Source organism: Pavona decussata, unplaced genomic scaffold, assembly GCF_977016875.1.
Source record: "Pavona decussata unplaced genomic scaffold, jaPavDecu1.1 SCAFFOLD_28, whole genome shotgun sequence".
In the NCBI taxonomy this organism is placed as follows: Eukaryota; Metazoa; Cnidaria; class Anthozoa; order Scleractinia; family Agariciidae; genus Pavona; species Pavona decussata.
Genome location: NW_028145451.1, coordinates 85,001 through 99,952, shown reverse-complemented (window position 1 = coordinate 99,952; position 14,952 = coordinate 85,001). Strand labels below are relative to the sequence as shown.

At 40.1% G+C, this 14,952-nt stretch overlaps 3 protein-coding genes across 3 annotated transcripts in view; 2 read left to right on the top strand and 1 right to left on the bottom strand.

Moving 5' to 3' along the window:
• LOC146484932 (guanylate-binding protein 6-like) overlaps positions 1-6,351 on the top strand; it is a 34,366-nt gene extending 28,015 nt beyond the window's left edge. The window contains exons 9-12 of the mRNA XM_085103771.1: positions 438-692; positions 1,638-1,760; positions 2,060-2,107; positions 3,104-6,351. Of these exons, the coding sequence (XP_084959897.1) occupies positions 438-692; positions 1,638-1,760; positions 2,060-2,107; positions 3,104-3,817 (1,140 nt within the window). The 3' untranslated portion in view covers positions 3,818-6,351. The remainder of the gene's footprint in view (positions 1-437; positions 693-1,637; positions 1,761-2,059; positions 2,108-3,103) is intronic.
• LOC146484928 (guanylate-binding protein 6-like) overlaps positions 1-14,952 on the top strand; it is a 136,955-nt gene that overhangs the window by 43,540 nt on the left and 78,463 nt on the right. The gene's annotated exons all lie outside the window — the stretch shown is intronic.
• LOC146484929 (guanylate-binding protein 7-like) overlaps positions 13,458-14,952 on the bottom strand; it is a 37,950-nt gene continuing 36,455 nt past the window's right edge. The window contains exons 9-11 of the mRNA XM_085103773.1: positions 14,521-14,643; positions 14,099-14,146; positions 13,458-13,963 (exon numbers count right to left, since the gene is read on the bottom strand). Of these exons, the coding sequence (XP_084959899.1) occupies positions 13,661-13,963; positions 14,099-14,146; positions 14,521-14,643 (474 nt within the window). The 3' untranslated portion in view covers positions 13,458-13,660. The remainder of the gene's footprint in view (positions 13,964-14,098; positions 14,147-14,520; positions 14,644-14,952) is intronic.

Below are 14,952 nucleotides of genomic sequence, written 5' to 3'. Positions count from 1 at the left end.
AATAAAAGTACTTATTACTATTTCATTATCTTTAGGCTTTGTGCAGCTTTCATTCTAACAACGTCTATTTTTATATTCTGGTTCTACATTTGGGATTATTCTTTCTTGTTGTTGAGGACTTCTGATACACTTCCCTGCCAATACTGGTGAAACCATTTGTGACCGAGTTTAACCAAAACCATTCAATAGGTATTGTGTTTCCTGCAATTTAGTCGGTGTTCTTTAATTAATTTTCTTATTCTTCAGAATGTCTAATTTTATGTAGGGTGGTTGTAACCATACACTTAAGAGCTGTTTTGTCTTTTGCATCGATCTAAAGTAATTTTGTAAATAATAGAGTTGTTGCGAATAAAATTTCGCTTCCAACAGACAAGCTTCGAATTCGTTTTTGTATTTTTTAAGCCTTTGACATGTTTTATCATTTGTTTCTAAATTAGGTGTCCATGGAAAGCACGTGGAACGATTGGCATACTGAGAATGAAAGACTAACAAGACAGTTTTGCAAAGATCTCCTTCAGCAACTTAAAACACAGCACCTGAATCCAGTTTTCCAGCGTCTCCAGGCGAAAGGAGGAGCCAAAGTGTCTTTTGACGACATCACTGGAGCATATCTGAGAATCAAGGACATCTACGTAAAGGAAGCAAAGGGCGCGAAAGATGTCATTACTTCAGTGTTTTATGACTTCCATCCAGTAAGAGAAGAATGTTGTTGCTTACGAGGGTCTGCATGGGCTTAAACGATAGCTGAGAATTGGCCAAAATCTTAACTCTCAGCTAGTGAGAAATGGCAGGTTTTCTCAACTGAAAGCTGAGAAACGTTATGGAAGCTGTTAGCTAGCTGAGATGGCTAAACGTTGCATCCTGTCAATAACTGTGTCGTTCATGTCTGGGAGATAGGTGCATATGAAAAATAATTTTGTTCGCACATGAATGTAAGTAATTTCCATAGTAAAAACCATGCACGAAACCTTGCTTTCATAATGAAGTTCAAAACAACCCAGAAGTGGCCTATTGAAATGACGGTGAAGAAAGACGGTCTTAACTTAATTAGTTTTAATCCCACTTCTTCTGAGCGGTTTGGCGTCTAGTGTTATCGACACTTAAAAACAAAACAAAACAAAAACAAGAAATACTATAAAACCCTCTGATGTTAAAGTAAAGCGGAACCTCAAGCCGCCGTTACACGTTGAAACTTTTAGCTGAAACTTGTGTGCAACGGCGAACGAGACCAGTTTCACGAAGTGGTGTTACACGGTGAAACTCTTGCTTTTTCGCCACTGAGACCGCTGCAAGCCGTTGCAGAAGTAGAAAGCGGTTCTACTTTTCGTGAAACTTGTCTCGCAACGGAAGTTCGAAAAAGTTTCACGAAACCGACCATGTTACACGGCGCAACGCCTGCTGAAACTTGGTTCGCAGCGCCGTTGCACACAAGTTTCAGCTAAAAGTTTCAACGTGTAACGGCGGCTTCAGTCGGAAGTACCCGTTTGTTTTCCCGGCGGTAAATTCCGACTGCTGAGGAAGTTAGGGAATCTTCTGCATTCCAACTCTGAATAGTGTTTAACAATGATAATAACGACAAGTTGTTAAATTGAAACGATGGTTTGATTTACTAATTTAACGTGCATTTGGCGTTTTAGGAGCTAATAAAAGAGAAAGAGCAATACATGACACTACTTAGACAACTCAAAGATTTTGACGCAGAGCGAGCTCAGATGTTGGCTGCCAGAGCGTTGCAAGACCAAGAGAGGGAAAAGCTGCGAGTAAGTATGCAAAACATGTTTTTAAAGACATACGCATGTTTGTTAAGATAAATAAATAAATAAATAAAGAAATAAGTAACAAATAAATAAATAAATAAATAAATAAATAAGGGGATAAGAATTTTAGCAAAAGCTAGGATTAAAAAACTCTTTTTGAACTGAGTTAAAAAATAATTCGGAGGTTCCTCGTTACAGAGGACGGGCAGTCCCAGGTCTTTGAACAGGCAAACAACCGATGTAAACTGAATACTTAGAATGTCACGATGGGGAAAATAACCTATGTAATTTTGGTTTAACAGGAACAACAGGCACGCCTGCAGCAGGAGAATCGTGAGCTGCAAAATGAGGTAACGTTAATTCTGTGCTATTCCTCGGTAAAGTGAAATTATATCTTTACTAATAGTGTTCCGTGGAGGTGCAGTGATGCATTTCAACGGGTTGGACTTCCATGGGTCTTCTGCCGGTAGATTGGAGTTCGGTGGTTCATGACTTCAACTGCACCGTCGTGTTTTACCACGCACGAGAATTTTTGCTCCATGTTGAGTCATTTTCCTTACACTTCGAAAAGTCCTTTAATCATTTTTCTCAGTGATAGGGGATAAGAAAGCGAACGAGCCATGCGAGCGCGCGCGAGTTTTTTTGCGCGTGATCGAGTGGATCCCTCGCTTTACTATCCCCTATCGCTGGTAGTAAAGCGAGGGATCCACTCGATCATGCGTCATTTTCTCTCGGTTGAAGGTATAATAAAAGCATGCTAAAATTACAAGAGGCTTATAAGCCGAGACTTGATTACAATGGTTTGTCTCCTTAGTTGTTTGGACCTCAACCATTACCATTGTTATAATCACCATCATCATCAACATTATTATCATGATCGTCATTGTCGTCATCATTACGGTTATTGCTTTATACAAGTAACCGACACGAGTTTTGTCACCAAATATGAGCCAAAGAGTTCGAAATGACAGACCTATAATGCTTTCAAAAAGGTATTTTAATTTCCAGACTTTCTTCAAGTCCGTTGGCATTAACGCACCTAGCTAATAGAATTGTCTACATAAAGTTCGCTTGCTACATTCGCTTACCCACCCCTTCCACCAACAAAAAAAATGACCTTATGAATAATGATAACTAAGGTAATAAAGAAATTCCGAAAAAAAAAAAAGAGAGAAAGAAAGAACGCTCAGTACGTAAAAATAGTAATTATAACAAAAATAAACAACAATTTGATACAAGAGGGTTACGGTAAACCGGTGATCAGTCGTTTACGTTCTTTTTATACAGAGAAGGGAACTTTCAATAAAAATCTATATTAAAACTATACTGTTGTTTTGTCTTATCAGATGAAAATGTTGATAAGAAATCTTGATGAAGAAAAGAAAAGAATCAAGGAGCAAATGAAGAACGAAATGAAGGCACAATCAGACCAAATGCGTAACATGAATGCAGCAAACATGAAGGAAGCTCGGAAGCAACGTGAAGAATTCGCAAAGAAAAACAAAGAACTGCAAGACCGAGTTGATGAAATGCAAGAAAACGAGAGAGAAAACATGGAAATAATAAAGAATATGAGTGAGCAGATTGCACAAAAAGAGATAGAGACACAGGAACTTATTCAGCGGTTAAACTATGAAGCCCATGCAAACAAAGAGGCCATGTTAAAGAAGGTTAATGATAAGCACCAAAAAGAGATGGCAAAAATACATCGAGAATTGCAGGAAAAGCTGGATAAGGCAACAGAAGATGCTCATAAAGGAAAGCGTGGAATTGAAGAAATGCTAGAACAAGAGAGGAAAAGCATGGAAATAAAACTGAGTGAGCAGGAAGCACGAAAAGACAAAGAAACACAGGAACTTCTTCAGCGGTTAAATGCCGACAACGAGGCCAGGTTAAAGAAGGTGAATGATAGCACGAGGAAGATATGGCAAAAATGCATCGAGAATCTCAGGAAAAACTGGATAAGGCAGCAGAAGATGCTCATAGAGGGACCCATGGCATTACATCCACAAATCAAATACAACGAGTTGAACATTCAAAAAATCTCCATGGGCGGATGACAGAAAATAGACAGGCCAGGAAAAGAGTAGAGGAACCAGGTACTTTCAAATCATTTTGCAATTTTGTGGCAGGGGCTGCACCAGTAATTGGTGGAGTGGTTTCTGCCGCTGCACCCCCTCTTGCCCCAATCGCTGCCCCACTCGGTGCATTGGTGGGTGTTGCTGCTAAAGCTGTTTCCTATTGCAGTGTTATGTAACTGCAAAGTAAAAATTGATTTGTATTTTGCATACCGAAGGTGACGATAAAAACGATTACTCTTTTAGTTTTGGAAATTCATGCACTCTTTTTGCTCAGGCTGAATATTCTTATATTTCTGCCGATGTTAGACTGAAAATATTCTTGTGAGTATTCCGAGACTATAGCATTTGACATTTCCGTTTTATGAAGTATCGAGGTAACAATTACAATTGTTTGGTGTCCAGATCTGTATCGCGTTACATTGTGCACGTGCTCCATCGCTTTCCATTGCAGCCAGCGAAGTTAAGATGTCACGTCGGACGATACTTGGCCGTTTTGGCTTTAATTAAAGCATTCCTCACAAAGGAACCTTAGCTGTTGTAAGGTTTAGTTAAAACCATATAATTGTATTGTATTTACAAATGTCCAGCACACAAAAAAATATATTCTTTTCAAAACCTCGGCCTCGGGTTTATTCTCAAAATATTCTTACAATTTCGCGAATTTCAGCGTCGATATTCTCATAACAGAAATTCTTATATAATAGAAAGTAATTTTAGTTCCCAGTTTGACCGTCAACCTTGCGACACGTAATAGCAATCCATCTTCAAAAGAATGGTGCGACCTTGCTAACCCGTTTAAAGCACCAAAGTCCTTTAAGAGTAATTTTCTGGCACTCGATTAAGAAATATACCAGGTGAAACTGCTAGGATGGATGCATTTTACCAAATGAACTTGTACGTTTCTTTATACCTGACCCCTCAAGAGCAGGGTTCAGTCTCTATGTTACCTAATAGGAATACCTTATCACTCTTAATTAGACTTTATTTTACATTGGACATGAGTGTTTTACCGGAAAACTAATACGTACAACACTCGTAAAATTCATATGAAACTACAACGGGATACGAGTGACGTATTTTCCATATCCCCACTAGTGAGGATATAACTGTGAACTTCATTTCCTGCTTTCTAAAGGTTGTTTGTGCAAACATCCAGTGAAATGATTTTTTTTTTGTCTGATCTATGTAATGGAAATAAATTACATGATGACTTAAAGAAGTAAATATTGTTTTCTTGTGTTAAAAACAATATTTTAGTCACTTGCTGCGCTCCTTCGTAAAATATTGCTTTTACTACACGAAAATAAAATACACCTTTGCACCGCCGTATAATATCCCCTTTATATACCAGGGGGCCTTTGTAGCTTAATGGGTGCCGTTAGCATTGGCGGGTATTTATTTTTGCTAAGTTAAACAATGAGTCAGTCTGGCAAACCATTCCACATAGGAGATTAGGGACCTTAAGCAGCGATGACGACGACGGCAGCGAGGTCAAGAACGTCAGAAAACAATAGTCTTAATTAGTTAAACACTGGCTCAGTACGTGCGTTATAAACTTCGGTCCATTTCTATGCCGTCCTCCTCAAAACAACGACGTGACATCACCAAATTCAAGGTTTTATTGAGGACGTGAACGTAAGTTGATTAGTTTTCCTTTCTCTTTCTGAACTTTAAAATTACACAAACTAAATTCCGAAATAGAAATCATCGTGAATTTATTCAGAAAACGTAAATGTGATTTTTGGGTCCCGTTTTCGTTGGCATCTTTGTCGTCGTCGTCTCTGCTTAAGGTCCCAATACTAGTACCGCAAGTCTTGTCGTGGAGACTCATACTGTTGGTATGGTTGACTGTCTGGTCAGGCCGTACCATAGTTTTTCAAGAGTTCGTGCATGACCTGGCCACGGGTCTCAGGGGCATCTATTTCAACCAGTTTGGACCAGTTCGTTTGTCTCACGGATGGTTATCTAGCTTTCATACATTTGGCTGAAAATAACACCAACGGAAGGGCTCACGGGCATATGGGCTCACATTTTATACCTTTGGCGTTGTTTTAAATGCCCCGTCCTTTGCTAGGCCTTTTCAGTTTTGTATGAAGGAGTAGATGTATATAGTAGTTTACCAATTAAAATCAGACAAATTGAGTGTAAATCATCATTTAAGCGGTAACTAAAAAATTTTGGTCCTACAAATTCAACATATACCATTGTCAATAGATCGATTTAATGTTTTCTTTTCATACAATAATATCTCTCTAAGTATAGTTAGGAGGATCGATCCTGGGTAAAGCTCTATTTCGTTCCCAAAAATGAAGCTGTGAGATATCATAATTTTAGTCACTGCATGAATTTAGTACCTGTTATCAGTAAGTAAGGTGGTTTCCCTGATAAGCTTAGAAAGGTTTCTGAGACTTCCTTTTTAATGTTGTATTAGTAGTGATAGACGGTATCAAAATGTAACAATACCTGATTTGGGGCAAATAAATATAAAGGTGTTAGTTGAAGTTTGACTTGCTTTGTTTTATTGTTTTCCAGTCAAAAGAGGTCATGAAGGTCAGGCGAAGTAGCACCGAGAGTGTTACTCTAAGGGAAATGGGACAAGATATAAAAACGTCAGTGTTATAAAGGCAAAACCTTTACCCGCATGATTTGTTAACTATACGCCTGAAGTCCCCGCGTTCCAAGTCTCTATCGACTTGATTTTTCGACTCGAGTAATCGACATAATTTCAGATCGTCTAAAACCCTTCTTAATGACATAGTTGGAAGCGCTAGCTTAGAAAAATAAAAAAGAACAGCGTACCCACAATAGCACGCACTTGCAACCCTAACACTCAAACTAATTTCGTCCAGCTAGACATCTCAGCAACATTCAGTGTAACTACCGCTAGGTCTATCAGCCGAATCCAGGAATCAGGTTCAAGCAGCAGTCAACCAAATCCACTCCTCCTTGGCAGGAGCTGAGGCCGGATATGTATCTGGGGCTGCCAAGTCCGATGAACTGTTTACTTCGGTAAATTTACTTGTCGATGCCCGGGTCCCTGCCAAGCTTTAGACTAAAATCTAGCAGGAAGAGTTTAATTAATTTAGGGCATTGTTGGTTAAACCAACATTGGATGGTGGTTTTCAACTCACCATTCAAAATTATGGGGAGGGCTCATCTCCGTCCTTGGCGCTTGAGCCCTTGAACAAGGCCAAGCATATTACCTCTATTGACACCTGGTTATAGGCTTTCCACATTTTTGTGCGTATTTATATTAGGCGATACCCTTATGAGGCCGGATTTTATGATGAAAATTTTCATCTTTTAAGATAGTCCTCAGCCATATCACTTCCCTGGGGTAATATTCACATGGAGCTGTGGCACAGATCACAAGGTACACTTAAAAACTCACCATCTCTGGTAGATTCCGTCAAATCAGGTTCCACAACTACAATTATTATTCCTAGAGGATATTGTTTCAAATTCCACAAGTGCAGTGATTGTTCACGGTGTCATTTTAAACATACCTGCCCCAAACGCGAGGGCCCCCACAGGGCTCTTCATTGTAATTTTCGTACCTTTGGAAAGAGTACATGCTACAACTCTCGGTTTCGGGGCCCCAGTAAGCCCTCCGGTAGCCAGACCCTGCCCCAGTCCAAGACATCAACGCCTACCAACATCCAGTCCAGGTTATTAACGGCTACCAACACCCGTAAAAAATAATAGATTGCTCTCATTTCTTTCTGGGTATAATCCTTCAATTGTGGAATTTTTATACAGTGGTTTTACAAGGGGTTCCCCTTACATTATGAGGGCTCTCGTGCTTCATATCATGCACCAAATTTACTTTCGGCCCTTAAAAATCCATCCGCAGTTGATGCTAAAATTAGTAAAAAAATTGAGGCCCATAGGCTTGCAGGGCCTTTCTCCTCTCCACCTTTTTCAGTTTTTCGGGTTTCTCCCCTCGGTCAGGTACCTAAAAAAACGGAGGGTGAATTTGGTTTGATTCATCACCTGTCATACCCTAAGGGCCGCGTTCTTTGAATGATGGCATTCCTAACGAGTTTACCAGTGTTTCTTAAGCTACAGTCGAGGATGCTATTCCTCTAATTCAATCTGTTTTACCAGGGTGATTTCTTGCTAAGACCGATATCAAGAATGCTTTTCGGATAGTTCCCATTCAGCCAAAAGATTATCACTTATTGGGTATCAGTTGGCAGGATATGTATTATTATGACCGTTGTATGTCTATGGGTTGTTCAAGTTCCTGTAAGACCTTTGAAATGCTTTCGACCGCTGTTGAATGGATTGCCCAAACGAAATAACACATCAAGTTTACTTTGCATTTGTTAGATGAATTTTTGCTTGTTTCTCACACTGAGGACACTTGTAACAAACAATTGCAGTTATTTTTGATGCTCTGTAGTTACTTAGGAATCCCCATGTCCCCTGAGAAAACTGTTGGTCCATCGATAGCCATGACTTTTGCAGGCATTGGGTTATATTCTGCTTTAATGGAAGCGCGATTACCTCAGGAAGAAACCTTCTAAGTGCCAGAAATTTATTTCAACTTTTCGTAGCCGTCGGAAAGTTACTCTCGAGGAAGTGCAGTACTTAGTGGAGTTACTCAATTTTGCTTGCACCGTAGTCATCCCTGGTCGGGCCTTCCTCCGTCGCTTAATTGACCTCACCCTGGGCATAATAGAAGCCCCATTTTCTTCTTCGTCTCTCCCGGGAAGTAAAAGAGGACCTTAAGGTGTGGCAAATTTTTTTGACTGACTTCGACCATGGGCGGACCTTTTTTTCTTTCTGAAGTTTGGAATAATTCTCACTAACTAGAGTTACTCACTAATGCCTCTGGTTCCCTTGCTTATGGAACCATTTTTGGTTTTAAGTGGCGCTATGGAGAGTGGGCAGTTAGTTGGAGGCATCGCAATATTGCTATTTTAGAATTCTATCCAATTGTGCTGAGTTTACATTTGTGGGGAAGCGAGATGAGTATTTGCCCGATATTGTTTTTTTGTTTTTTTTTTTTTACGGATGAGGCACTCGTTCATGTGATTTAACAAGCAATCTTGTCGGGATAGGGATTTAATGTTCTTTGTTCGTAGGCTGATGCTAGTGTGTTTGTCTCATAATATTGTTTTCAAAGTTAACACATTCTAGGCGTTAAAAACAAATTAGCTGATTCGTTTTCTCGGTTGCAGTTGCAGACCTTCCATAAACTGGCACCGGCTCCCATGCTTCCATCTCCCACAGAAATCCCTCTGCATCTGCAGCCGCTCAATTGGCAACCATAGCATCCGTTTTGCTGCGTTCAAGTCTCCATCCTTCTTCTATTCTGACATACAAGCGTGCGTGGCAACTTTTTTTTTTATCATTTTTATCATTCTGAATTCCAGTCTCCTTCTGGTCCCTTGCCTATTTCACCAGTTATCGCCCTATTTATAGCTTATTTGTTTTATTCTCATTATGCCCCATCCACTGTCACAACTTATATTTCCGCGCTGGGCTATCCTCATAAGCTCATGGGTTCTTCGGACCCTGCAAAAATTTTTTTTATCGCTCAAATGCTTAAGAATTATAATAAAATGAGTTTCCGTTTAGATAACCGGCTACCCATCACCCCACCTATTTTGGACATGTTGATATCGATTGCTGGTCGTCTCCCAGGCCATTCTTATCAAGTTAGTCAATTCCAGGTGATGTGTTCCCTTGCGTTTTTTGCATTTTTGCGCATAGGTGAAACTACTCTAGGCTCAGGGCGGGGAGCTAACCTTCACCTGCAGCTTAAACAACTTACTAAATTGCTGAACCCAGATGGTGCACTAGTAGCTTACAAACTCACATTTGGTAATTTTAAGCATCATTATAATCGTCGCCCTTGGTCAATTGTTATCTATTGTATCAGCCTCGGTCTTGTCTGGTCGAATTATTGTCCTAATTCAATTACTTGGCTAAGCGGGGTTAATGGTCCAGGTCCCATTTTCATCACAGTGAATGGGTTGCCCATTTCTCGATCTACTTTTTCTGTGCAAGTTTCACTCGCAGTTTGTCATGATGTGGGCTCGCCCCTTTTCTTTACAAGGGTCATAGCTTTTGCATTGGTGCTGCCTCGCATGCCGTAGATCAGGGGTTTTCTGATGCTCAGCTTCGCTTACTGGGCCTTTGGAAGTCCAATGCCTTTCAGAAATACATAAGGCTGTCTAGCCTTTCTTGTTAACATAATGTGGTTGTCAGATGGGCCTGAGGGCACATTTAACATGGGCAGCTGCTTTGTCGGGTCCCTCTTTCCTGTCCTATATATACAGTCAACTCTTATAGCGACCACTTCCTGTAAGCGACCACTTCGTAACAACCGCTTTGTTTCTCAGTTAAACACTGGTTTAAGAGCTCTCTCGTAAGCGACCACCACTCAAATTTCTTAAGCGACCGCGACCATGTTTTAAGCCAGAAATTACACATATTCTTTTGTTTTCTGTCTCCGGTAAGCGACTACCCAACATAATCGTTAGTAAATCATTACTCAAACGTGGCAAAAGTTCAATTTTTAATGATGCTTCCCCGATATGTAGGTAAATGAGAATTGTTACAGTGATCTATTCCAAAATGTTATACAAAGTTTCATCAGAAGAATAAATAGATGTGAAAAAATCAAATAAATTAGTTTCTACTTGCCTAATTTTAGCTGATTAGGCAATATTTTTTATGTAATTAATTAATCAATCTAGTATTAGGCTTAGTTTGTTGATCCTTCCCTTAAGCGACCACCTCCCGTAAGCGACCACTTTGTAGTGCGCTAAGGGTGGTCGCTTACGAGAGAGTTGACTATAGTTCACATTGCAGTTGTGATTCAGCTTGCATGGACGGCTGTTTCCACTTTGTAATCTAGTACTTATTAATCCTCAACGTATCATTGAGTTGGCCAGATGGGCCTGAGGGCACAGTTAGCATGGGCAACTGTCTTGTCGGGCCCCTCTCTCCAGGCTTATATCAATCACTGTGGTGTTTGTTGACGTTGCAGTTGTGATTCAGCTTGCATGGGTGGCTGTTTCCATCTTGTAATTACTCGGGCCGTAATGCGGACCGAGTTAAGGTTTCGGTAGCATTATCAAATTCTTTTTTCTTTTTGGGGTCGCGATGGGCCGAGAGATAAGACTTCTGGCCACGAGTTATTGTTCTCGGTCTCGTTTTTTGTACTCGGCTGGTACGAGTTACGTTGTCTGTCGTGTTATCAAATTCTTTAAATTCTCGGTCGCGTTCTTTGTTTTCGGGCCGTGAGGAGTGTTTACAATATGCGAGTCCGACGTGCGAGGCATGAACAAAACATGCGAGGCATGCGAGGCATGAACAACCGAACAACCCCAACATAAACTGCTAACCGTTAAGCTAACCGGGGAGCTATTTAAGCTAACCTGAGTGCTATTTAGGCTAACTGGAGTGCTATTTAGGCTAACCGGAGTGTTTTTTAGGCTAACCTTAGTGCCTCAAGGTTAGTTTTGTTTAACCGAAAATTTGGCAACTGAATCAGTCTATGACCTCGCGGGGCAAGATGGATAAAGATGTCTCACGTTTACTATAGAAAAACAATCAATGTAGAAACGGTTTCTGTCTTCAAATGAAAGCTAGGTGAATAACAAATGCTTTCCCCTGAATTTCATTTAAAAATTTAAACAGCGAAACATTGAAAAACGTACAAGGATATAAACGTACACGTGATGCGTAACGTTACTCTAGATCCCGGAGGGGGGGCGGGGGGTACTCAACAGATGCTTGGGTAGGGAGGTGCGGCCCGGGCGTTCTAACCCTGACCCTGTGTAAGACACAATTCTCCGATTTCCCTATCCCGTTTAACACAGAATTCAAAATTTTCAGGACCTTTCTAAGACATTTAACCTAAAATCACACCCTGTTTAAGACTAGAATGAAATAATAGTACACTAGTTTCTTACTGTATTTAAATGCATTAGCAATCACAATCTGTTTTAGCCATTAGGTCATGTAGGGATACCCTGTTTAAGAAAGAAAGTGATGAAATAGATACCCCGTTCAAGACAAAACACCCTGGAAACCATACCCTATCGGGCCGCACGTCCCCTTTAAGGTCACATAAGGGAGAAACCCCCCCCCCCCCCTCCCCCCGAGTCTAGATCATACCGAAAATTACGATCCGTCATTGACACGGCGTCACATACATATTAGGACCGTACAAATGGTTTCTGTCTCTAAGCGAAAGGTGAAAACGTAAGGATTAAAGCCCGGGGAAGCTGGAAACAGCTTCTTGTTTAGTATTTATTAGCCCTCAATGAACTATCGTTTGTTCGTGCAGTCTGCAAACGCAGTTGTTGCACAGCCTTTGTTAATTTTGGTATGCAGTTTGCAGGGGGGGGGGGGGGGGTGGGAGGGGAGACTGTATCACCACCATTGTTTTTACCCTCCTGGTATTAGAATTTGGTTCTCTTCGCCTTGCGCTCTGTAAGCATTGGCGGCTGTCTCACCAAAATCTCCATAACATTATTTTCTGGGCTGCTATTTTTGCCCTGGTTCGTTCCTTAATTTGGTTACTTTCATAGTCTTCAGGGTGTTACCCCTGCTTAATTTGTTCTCTTGCACTTGCCTGGGGTGGGCAGCTTATGTTAGTCATATGCTTTTGGCGTTTTCAGTGCCCTCACATTTACTGGGCCAGTATATAATTTAATCATTTAACGAAATTTGAGTTTTGAATAAAAGCGGCCGTGGGCCTTCGTCCATAGCCATATAAGTCCAAACTCTCTTGTTTCATTCATTGCCGAGTAAACGGAGCGCAGGCAAGTCAGTTTTTCTTGGGGAGTAGATTTAAGGTTAGAGAGGGCAGGCATAAATGGCTTTAGGCTTGCGTAAGATATGCCGGGGTGCAATAAAATTTAAATGATATTCTGCCAATCATTTTCAGGGGCTGTCACCTTTGAAATAAACCGTTTGAAACTGCCAGGATTTGTTGCTTCAAATAATATAATTAATGTACCCACGAACAGAGCAAGGACGGATGACGAGTGACTATTATGTTCAGTGGCGAATCCAACGAATGGTCCTTAGGTTCCAGATCCCTTTGAAACCTGAACTAGAGCACTTTGTCTTCATATCATCACACAATTAAAATTTCTTCATACTAAAGAAAGAACACACCACACAAGTGGTTTACCAGGAAATTTTAAAGTGCGTTTTTAAAAATTTGTTGAAGATACATGAGCATTTAGACTTCGCTTCTGAATCCTTAATTCAGATGAATACATAGCTACGAATAGAACTCGCCTTCAGTCAAAACAATTTTTATCACATTGTTTGCATTGATAATAAGGATGACGGAATGTGCACAATATTTATCAGCAACATAAGAAGGCAGTGCTCCCGGGGTAACAGAATACAGATTTTAATTTCCTACAAAGAAGAGTAACCGAGAGCGACGCTTAATGTCTATTGTGTGAAAGGTGACATTTGGAACCCTCCAATTAAAAAGTCCTGGATCCACAACTGCTAGCGACTGCCATGTTTTTTTTTCTTATTCTTCATCAAAAAGTTCAGGAATTGTTAATATACGACTCAAGCCTTCATTCATGAAGAGATGAGCAGAAAAATGAAAAGAGGAACTTCAACTGCGATATTGAACTGAACATGATCATCTTGGTTTATTGTCGCTACACATAAGGATATTTCTTACATCACTGAAACATTATTTAATCAGGATAAATTGAAACTCTAAAATTAGCGCAGAGATCAAAGATTACTGTAGGCATAAACTTCATTAAACATAGCTGTTTTCAGTTTCAGTTTCACGCTTCCTACGTGAAGTGAGAAAAGGTTAGGCTATTGGATTACGCACCGTCTCCCTCTTGGTGGGGAAGGTGGTGGACGAGAAGCAAGGGCAACAATTTGCTTTTGAAGCTCTAAAATTTGGCCATTTTTCAGCTCCATTGACTTGTGCATGGTCTCCATTGTCTCCTTTAGTGTTTGGTTCTGCACGGCAGCTGCCTCCCTTTCCTTTCGCAGTTCTTCCATGTTCGCTGTCATCATGTTTTGCATTTGCTCTCTCTGGGCCTCCATGTCGGCCTTGAACTGCTTCTCTAAGCGTTTCCTGTCTTCCTCCTGTTTTTCCTTCAACAGTTCCATCTAAAACGAAAAAATTGCTTGTTTTATTTTCTTTTTGACTGGGGATATTTCAGGAAATAATAGCTTTTTTCTTAATTCTACCAGGCATTATCAGGATATTAAATAAGTTTCTAATAATCTTGAAGGCAAACAAACCTCTTTTTCCTTGGTTCGTCGCTCTTCCTCTAGACGTGCATTCTCCTCCTAAGGCAAGATCACAAGAAATGGCTCAGCATGGACTTCGTATAATTAAAATAAAATTATTATTTCATTGCATAAATGTGTGCTTCCTGACATGTCAATTAGCAAGTGCATTACCGGTAACCTAACGTTTTACTAGATATTAGATACCACAGCTCTGCCTGGAGGAAGGAAATTAGAGAGGAAAAAAACGGTCAGTCTGGTCTTGAAAACAAACAAGCACAACAAACAAACAAACAAACAAACAAACAAATGAAATATTATTGTCAGGTAAACAAAAACAAAACATTGTAATCTTACAATGTAAAATATCAGTCACATATAGATACTTCTATCAAGCTTGAACCCCAGTTATGATTTTCTTTGTATATACATACCTCCATCCTTCTCCTTTCCTGCTCTTGGCGAGCCTTGTCTTCTCTCTCTATTGCTAAAGTTTCATCATAATCCTTAAGCTGTTGCAAATGAGTCAAGTGCTTCTCCAATTCATTCTGCATTTCCTATATAATATTATAGCGACAACAAAGCATTAACTTAAAACGCTTGCAGAGAAAAACTGAATCAACGTTAACCCTGTCAGTGAAACGTCTACCCAGTAAAATACGTTGAACCGAAGCTATGATACTGTATTCTTCAAATGGAATATAAAAACTGGGATAATGTTGGTGTTACAAATGACGTCAGTTTCTTCCGATCGTTACGTATATCGCTGAATATCTGTTGTGTACAGTTGACGAATATTGAGCCGCGCACCATGACTAAATAAGGACAGTGTTACAATGTGTTTAATAATAATAATAATAATAATA